This window comes from Musca vetustissima, unplaced genomic scaffold (assembly GCF_032173495.1).
Source record: "Musca vetustissima isolate MV318-11 ecotype Yass unplaced genomic scaffold, APGP_CSIRO_Mvet_v1 utg4859, whole genome shotgun sequence".
Taxonomy (NCBI): domain Eukaryota; kingdom Metazoa; phylum Arthropoda; class Insecta; order Diptera; family Muscidae; genus Musca; species Musca vetustissima.
Genome location: NW_026881021.1, coordinates 56,758 through 65,617, shown reverse-complemented (window position 1 = coordinate 65,617; position 8,860 = coordinate 56,758). Strand labels below are relative to the sequence as shown.

Below are 8,860 nucleotides of genomic sequence, written 5' to 3'. Positions count from 1 at the left end.
TACAATTATGTTCTCTTCAGTTGTTTTGTGTTCTCAAGAAAGCCGGGCGCGATTGGTTTGTTGTCGGCAATTTCGCGAGTCGTGTTTTCTTTAATTTCGGCAAATAATTTACTGATCAATCATGTGCAAATTGTTATAATTAATTAATTTAACCAATTAAGTGAATCCTAGTTATTGTTATTAAAACTATTAAAACTGTTAATTTTATTGCGTTTGTTGTGTTATATAAAATTGGGCTACCATTTTTTCTTCTTTGTTTAGGTAAGTGGTCATTTTGCGAATTCTTCTGTTTACGTTTTTCGTGTCTCAGCCTCGGTCGTCGTCGGAACAATCGTTGTCGTAGCAATCGCCGTCGTCGTTAGATCTCCATTGTTGTCGTGTGCTTAGGAGAAAAAAGGAAATGGTGGATTATGGGCTTTTCTTCAAGGTAAGAATTTTATATTAAGGTTTGCTTTCTAATATCAAACACTTGTGTGGTTGGCAGAGATGGGAATGTTGATTTTGTGATTCAAAAGAGTTTTGATACCTCCGTCACAAAGTTCTCACAATGTTGCTGAAAATTAATTTTATAATATCATGCGAACGGATTATCCGATTTGAATTAACCCTACTTGTTCAATGTTGGAAGATGGGCCTTATAGGTCCGTTCCTTCTAGTACTCCTCAAAATCGGTGAAAATTTTGAAAACTTTTTAAATCTCATATCAATCGAACAGAATGCCCAATTTCATAGACACTTTTTCATATTCCATTTATAAATGATGAAAATTTTGATGGAACATGTGGGAGAGGTCAGGAAGTCTATATAGACGAGCTGAAGTTCAGGGAGTCGTTTTAGGCGAGCAGAAAATCAAGGGGTCCGTATAAACGAACTTAAGATCAAGGAGTCTTCATGGGCGAGATGAAGGTCAGTAAGTCTTTTTGGACAAGAAGGTCAGGAAGTCTTTATAGTCGAACTGAAGTTCAGGGACTTTCTACCCTGATCTTCAGCTCGGGTCTTTATAGCCGAGCTGAAGATCAGACTCCTGAAGGTCAAGGAGTCTTGATAGACGAGCTGAAGATCATGGAGTTTTTTTTTACACGAGCAGAAGGTTAGGGAGCTGAAGGTCAAGGAGTCTTTGTAGACAAGCTTAAGGTCAGGAGGTCTTTATAGACGAGCTGAATTAGGAGTTTTTTCGACGAACTGAAGGGAATCTTTATATGTGAGTTGCTGGTCAGGGAGTCTTTGCAGGCGAGCTGAAGATCAGTGGGTCTTTTTAGGCGAGCTGAAGATCAGTGAGTCTTTGCAGACGATCTGAAGATAAGAGAGTTTTTTTAGACGAGTTGTAGGTCAAGTTGTAGTCTTTATAGACGAGCTGGAGATCAGAATCTTTTAAGACGAACTAAAGATCAGAGAGTCTTTTTATACGAGTTGAAGATCAGGGAATCTTTACAGAGGAGCTGAAGATCATGGAATCTTTAAAGATGAGCTGAAGATCAGGGAGTAATTTTAGATGAGCTGAATCAGAATCTTTTTAGACGAACTGAAGATTCGGGAGTCTTTTTATGCGATTTGAAGATCAGGTAATCTTTACAGATGAACTGAAGATAAGGGAGTCATTTTAGACGAGCTGAAGATCATGGAGTCTTTTTAGAGGTTATGGATATAAAACGGCGTTTACATTAGAACTTTTTACCGGGTTAATCTACTTTATGAGGATTTATTTGACATATATACAATGGATTTGACAATTGAAACCCACTGGGTTAACGAAATCCGGTTAAATGTAAACGTACTTTAAGGTAGGGTTTTTGGACGAGCTGAAGATAAGGGAGTTTTTTGTTCGAGCTGAAGGGAGTCTTAATAGACGACTTAAATGGGATTCTATAGACGAGCAGATGATCAAGGATCGTCTCTATAGACGAGTTGAAATCAAAAGGCCTTTATATACGAGCGGAAGTCTTTATAGACGAGCTGAAAGTCAGGGAACCTTTTTAGACAAGCTTATGAGAACGAAGTCTGTATAGATGAGCCACTTAAAAATATATATGTTTTTTTTTAAAATTATCCAAAAACAAATTTAGCATTATTTATTTCCAGAAATTTAAAAATGTTAATATATCCCGTCGTACATTTGATTTAAGATACATTGAATCGAAATTTCCGATATTTTGCCATATCATTCGATTTCAGTATTTACATGCCATCGCCAGCACCACCATCTGATGCCCCACCTCCAGCGACCGATGATGAAGGTGCATTATCTTCGGTACTATTTTTCGATTGCATCGAATAACGACTACCCAACGAGACACGACTACGACGTTTGCGTACCGATTCCAATGATTGAGAGCGTTTCTTTAAGGCGATCTCTTCTTCATTGATGGCCAGACAAAATTCAATAAAAGAACAGAGGCGGGCGTTATGTAAACGTTGAGCAACCGATAATGCCTCCTCTAGGGCCTCTTTGCCACGTTCGATTTTGTGTAGGGCGGCGTGAGCTTTAACAATGAGCATTATGCTGACAAATTGCCAGATAATGCTATTGCAGATTTTCGATTCTAAAGTTGATGAGAAGAAGAAGAAGAAGAGAGTGATGGCGAAGAGTTATTATTATGAAAGTTCTTCTGATTATCCCAATCTTACCCTCAATGGCTTTACGTGCCCACGAACAACATTCATCAAAATGACTCTGTTTCAAATGGGCCCGGGCAATTTCATGCAGCAAATAACATTTCTCTATCGAATATCGGGCAAAAATCATACGCTTCTCCAGACGGGGTAAAAATTTCCTAAAAAATGATTATCGAAATTAATTACAGGTTATGTCTCATGTATGTATCTTACTTATAGGCAATCAAACTATAGTCTGGGGCATCGGGTTCTCGATATGTGGACTTATCACCAAACACAAATTGCACAATGTCTTTATATTTGTCGGTGGGCATTCGTAACAGACGCAGAAGTCGTTCCTTGCCATGTGTCTCTAAAATATCATCCATTAGGGTATAACCATCGGCATGGGCCAGAGCCAGGATGTTGTATACCTCATTGATAAATTCAAATTTCCAAGGCATTACACGTTGAGTCTTGAGGACGACATAATCGCCCATTACTTCTTCAACATATTTGGAGAGTTTCTGAAAAAGGTTGGAAGAAGGCTTACGTTGGGAAGGCTTTAATTTTTAGGGAGTCTGTGTGGACAATTTGAAGTTTTTTTTTTAGCGAACTGAAGGCCGGGGTACTGCCGGAAGTCAGAGAGTCTTTGTTGGCGAGCTCATGGTCAGGGAGTCTTTATAGAGGTGCTGAAGGTTAGGGGTTTTTATGACCGAGCTGGTCAGTGGGTCCTTATATCTGAGCTGAAGATCAAGGAGTCTTTATAGACGAACTAAAGTTCAGGGTGTCTCTATAGACGAGCTGAAGGTCACAGAGTCTTTATATATGAGCTGAAGTTCAGGGAGTTTTTATAGACGAGCTGAAGATCAGGAGTCGAGGGAGACTTTATGGCCGAGATGAATAAGGAAGCCTTTATATACGTGCTGATATTCAGGTGGTCTTTTTAGACGAGCTAAAGGTCAGATAGTCTTTGTCGACGAGCTGAAGATCAGGGAGTCTTTACCGACGATCTGAAGTTTTAGGAGCCTTTATAGGTGAGCTGAAGGTCAGGGAGTGAGGTGAAGGCCAGGGAGTCTCCCTGAATATTAGAAAGTCGTTTAAAAGAGCTGAAGGTTAGGGTGTCTTTATAGACGAGCGGAAGGCCAGGAAGTCTTTATAGCCAAGCAGAATGCCACGGAATCTATATAGACGAGGAGAGGGTTTTGGAGTCTTTATAGACGATTTGAAAGTCAGGGAGTCTTTGTAGTCAATCTGTAGGTCAGTGAGTCTTTATAGACGAGGTGGAGGCCAGGTAGTCTTTATAGACGATGTGAAGGCCAGGGAATCTTTACAGACGAGCTGGAGATTAAGGAGTCTTTTAAATGAGCTGAATGCCAGGGTATCCTTACAGACGAGGTAAAGGTCAGGGAGTCTCTATAGGCGAGCTCAAGTTCACGGAGACTTTTAAATGACCTGAAGGTCAAGGTGTCTTTACAGACGACCTGAAGTTCAGAGAGACTTTAGAAGCCAGCTGCAGGTCGGGGTGCCTTTAAAGGCGAGCTGAAGTTTGGGGAGTCTTTATATACGAGCTGAAGGTCAGAGAGTTCTTATCGACAAACTGAAGCCCAGGAAAGCCTTATTAACGAGCGGGAGGGAGTCTTAAAAACTGATAGCCAGGGAATGTGAAGGGAATTAGGTAGTCCAGCGAAAGGTCAGGGAGTGTATATGGACGATCTGAAGGTCAGGAAGTGTATATGGGCGAGCTGAAGGTTAGGGAGTCTTTATGGTTGAGCTGAAGATCAGGGAATCCAGCGGAAGGTCAGGGTGTATGTGGACGATCTGAAGGGAGTCTTTATAGCCGAGCTGAAGAGCTGGGAATCCAGCGGAAGGTAAGGGTGTATGTGGACGATCTGAAGGTCAGGGAGTGTATATGGACGATCTGAAAGTTAGGGCGTCTTTAAAGACCAGATGAAGGGAGTCTCTAAAGACAAGCTGTAGCTCAGAAAGTTCTTATAGACAAACTAAAGGCCAGGGATGCTTTATGAGTCTTCATCATCGGACTGAGTTTAGTATGTATCGCCTATCTGAAGTCCAGAGTGACTTTCTTTGCCAACTGCAAACCTGAAAACTAGAAACTGAAGACGGAGAACTATACATATGATCAGTTAAGGGAATCTTTAAAATACCGTCTGAAAATGAAATTTTTTGGGACAATTAGGATTGGGACGTCTCCGCAGATTTAAGAAATATTGCTATCACAAAGGATAACCTATTATACGAATTAAATGTAACAAACATTTCCCAAAAAAACCTTACATCAATATCTCCCTCCTCCCGGAGACGACGTATTGCACGCAACTGTGAAAACATAGTGCGCCTAGTTTGATATTGGACACGATTCAAGTGTTCTTCCTTCCTCTTCGAACCGATACGTTTATTGGGACATTTACGCCATTGTTCTGTATAGAGGGGACTGCGAGCTTGTAACATTTTCAAAAACTTCTTCAGCACATCGTATTTCGTATTGCATAGGTCACGTAGAAACGGGGTGGACACCTTCGATTGAGGCCAGAGAAGATTTTTATTCTCACGCAGCTGTTTCAGAAACAACACGTCTATCCAACTTTTATTGAAATAGATTTGATTGAAAACTTTGAAGGCACGATGACGCCTAGCCAATTCACGGGGTGACAATAGAATTTCCTATAAAAATTGATATTATAATGAGAAATATTCCGTATTCCAAAATGAGAAATATTTCTTTTGAACTAACCTCCTTCTCCAAAATACTCAGGACATCACATTTCTCGTCTTCCTTCATTCGTTTCCATAGCGGACGTGTATCGACATGCTGTGATCGTTTATATGCCTCCAATACCTCATCGAAATATTTGCCATTTTTTATAATAAACGGACCCAAAGTGTCGCCGAGATTATCTTTGAAATTTTCATCGACCTGTAGACCTTTTTATTGAAGTAATATATTCCATTTTTTTAAACCATGCGTACGTACCACTGTCAGCCGATTCAGAAATGCGGTAACTTTTTTGTTACAATACTTCCGTGTGTTGTCGTGCAATTCCACTTTACAACTTTCAAATCGATTTAATTCGTACAAGGCATCACAGATCTCCAAATTTAGCGGGGCATTATAATCATCCAAAGCTGAAAGAATGACAATTTTAAAAATGTGGAAAATGAGATCAGGCATAAAAATGCTAATCTCTTAGCTTATGGGCTAAGCTATAGGTGACCAGCAAAATCACGAATGTTATAGGTAAGCGGCTAATGGGATCAGCTATAGGAGAGCTCATTTATGGGTGAACTCCTAATGAGATCAGTTCAGGGAGTCTTTATATACTAGCTGAAGGTCAGGGTGTCTTTATAGACGAGCTGAAGTGCAGAATGTCTTTATAGACGATCGGGTCTATATTGATGAGCTGGAAGTTCTTTAAAGACAAACTGAAGGTCAAGGAGTTTTATAAACGAACAGAAGGCCAGGAAGTCTTTATAGAGGAGCTGCAGACCGAGCTCCTAATGCGCTCATGTATAGGAGAGCTGCTAACGAGCTCAGCTTTAAGAGAGCTACTAATGAACTCGCAGGTGAGCACCTAGTGAGCTCAGCCATAGTTGAGCTACTAATGAGATCTGCTATAAGTTCGCTCCTAACGAGCTATATGTGAGCTTCTAAAGAGCTCAGCTATAGGTGAGCTGCTAACGAGCTCACTAATATGTGAGCTCCCGATAAGCTGGACAATATGTGAGCTCTATATCTATTGGAGTGCTTATTTATAAGAGAGCTTCTAATGAGGTCAGCTATACGTGAGCTCCTGATGAGCTCAGCTATAGGAGAGCTCCTAATAAGTTCAACTATAGATGAACTCCTATTGAGCTCAGTTATAGATGTGCTCCTAATGAGCTATAGGTGAGCTCCTTATTAGTTCAGCTATAGGTGAGCTATTTATTAGCTCAGCTATAGGTGAGCTCCTTATTAGCTCAGCTATAGGTGAGCTCCTTATTAGCTCAGCTATAGGTGAGCTCCTTATTAGCTCAGCTATAGGTGAGCTCCTTATTAGCTCAGCTATAGGTGAGCTCCTTATTAGCTCAGCTATAGGTGAGCTCCTTATTAGTTCAGCTATAGGTGAGCTCCTTATTAGCTCAGCTATAGGTGGTTTCCTAACGAGGTTAACTATAGGTGAGCTTCTAATGAGCTCAGCTACATGTTAGCTCCAAATGAGCTCAGCAATATATGGGGTCCTAATGAGCTCAGCTATAGGAGAGCTCCAACGAACTCAGCCAGACGTGAGCTCCTAACGAACTTCCAACTTAGCTCTGCTAAGATAAATACATATATCGGCTCCGAAATATCGAACTATTTTTGCGACTTTGTCAGATTTTGCTTTTCATACCCAATGCTGCTCGGCCATCATCCAATGCTCCTTCGGTTTGGGCTATATTTCGCTTGCAACGACTTCGAAAATATAGCGCTTTCGGATCATCCGATTGCAGTTCCAACGACTTGTCATAATAATGTACAGCTTTGTCCAATTGTTGTTTGTGTGTGTAAAATAGGCCCCAATCACGATATATAACCTGTTCCTGTTCCGGTGTCCAGGCTATGCGTTCCCATGGTTGTAAAGCCGCTTCCACCATTATATCGTTGTATATATAAAAAAAAATCGAATAAAAAATAAATGCAATATTGAATACGAAAAATATGGAAAATTATTTGAAATATTTCAGTTTAAAATTTCCTGAAAGTATATCGAACACTAGAGTGGGTTGGAAGTACGTATAACCAAGGCAGTCTTGATGGACGAGTTGAAGGGTTGGAAATATTTAAAAGCAATCTGAAGTTTTTATACACAAACTAAAGAACAGGTGTTTATAGCCGAGCTGAATAACAGTTCTTATAGGCCACCCGAAGACCGAGAGTCTTTATTTAAAGGCCGTTGAGTTTTAAAAAAAGCGATCAGATAGTATTTACAGACGACCTGAGATTGTATCATTTGTATACTCAACGATCTACTTTCCACATCCTAGTCTTGATCACAATGGGCTATATTCCACATAAATGGATTTTGAAAAATCTATATTTAGATTTTGAAGAGCTAAATGCATGGCGAGTATGTATAGACCGCATATATTCAATTCTAGGAGGATTTATAGGCGAGCTGAAGGTTTAATAATTAAATAAAAAAACCTATTTTTTGATATTTCTCTTTCCCATAATTAAAACAATTAACATTTAATAATTTAGTTCTTTTAAAAGATTTATTTTATTTTTATAATTTTTTATTATGGGAAAGATGTCTTGTGATGTGATTCCTTATTTGAATTATTATCCTTTTTTTTAATTTTCTGTTACTAATATTAATTTATATTATCGTTTTTTTTTGTTTCTTTTTTTTTCTTACAAAAACTAATTCACAAATCGAATATTCGTTAAAATGTTATCGTTTGTTTTATTTTTAAACGAAATAATATTTAACAACTAAAATAGCTAATAATAAAATATCGAATAATTCAACATTGTTTTATAACAGTTATTTTTTAAATTGTTTAATAAATATTAAAATCCACTTTGCAATTATTAGTTTAAATATATATTAAACGAATAATTTTAAATGAAAATAATTTTGTAATATTTGTTTTTGTACAATTGAGTTTTATTTTTTTATTATACATTAATGACAATTGATTTTTTTTTTATTTTTAAAACTTGTATTATTTTGGGATGGGGCATGTAGAATTGTTGCATGTGTTCTTTTAACATTTATATTTCAAAAAAAGATACAACTTTTTCGTGATCCTTGCAAGACATGTCATTCTCTTTTACATTAATCCCAAGCCGAATTCTATACGCGATAAACAGCCACCCGTAGGAAAACTCTAAATATTTAGGTTAGTTTCACGTATCTAGCGGACACTGGCAGCCACGTTGCTGAAAATCTTCATAGCCTTTCAACTACAACTAAGTCTGTTTTTACACCGCAGATTGGTTCCAGAAGAAGCCATGTAAAAAAAGACATTGATCGTATACAAACTTATACGGCATTTACATTAGAACTTTTTACCGGGTTAACCTACTTTATTAGGATTTATTTGGCATATATTCAAAGGAATTGAAAATTTAAACCCACTGGGTTAACCAAATCCGGTTAAATGTAAACGACTTTTTATATAGCTAGTGTTCGCAAACTATCGATACTATCGATGGTTTCAGACTTTTTTCTTTCATAAATACTTTTTTGTGATATGAACATGCTTCGCAAAAATTAAATTT

The 8,860-nt window shown here is 38.3% G+C and overlaps 1 protein-coding gene across 1 annotated transcript; it reads right to left on the bottom strand.

Moving 5' to 3' along the window:
• Positions 1–2,175: 2,175 nt before the first annotated feature.
• LOC133327085 (uncharacterized) lies at positions 2,176–7,227 on the bottom strand. The gene is made up of 7 exons (XM_061535662.1): positions 6,984–7,227; positions 5,588–5,739; positions 5,348–5,530; positions 4,891–5,277; positions 2,827–3,119; positions 2,626–2,771; positions 2,176–2,540 (listed from the first exon to the last, which is right to left on the bottom strand). The coding sequence occupies exons 1-7, from the start codon at positions 7,225–7,227 to the stop codon at positions 2,176–2,178; spliced, it is 1,770 nt and encodes a 589-aa protein (XP_061391646.1).
• Between the last annotated feature and the right edge of the window lie 1,633 nt (positions 7,228–8,860).

Coding starts and splice junctions, on each gene's coding strand:
- LOC133327085 (XM_061535662.1), bottom strand. CDS start 7,227: ATGGTGGAAGCGGCTTTACAACCATGGGAACGCATAGCCTGGACACCG. Junction 5,278..5,347: donor TGAGTATTTTGGAGAAGGAG/GTTAGTTCAAAA, acceptor CAATTTTTATAG/GAAATTCTATTGTCACCCCG. Junction 2,541..2,625: donor GGCACGTAAAGCCATTGAGG/GTAAGATTGGGA, acceptor CATCAACTTTAG/AATCGAAAATCTGCAATAGC.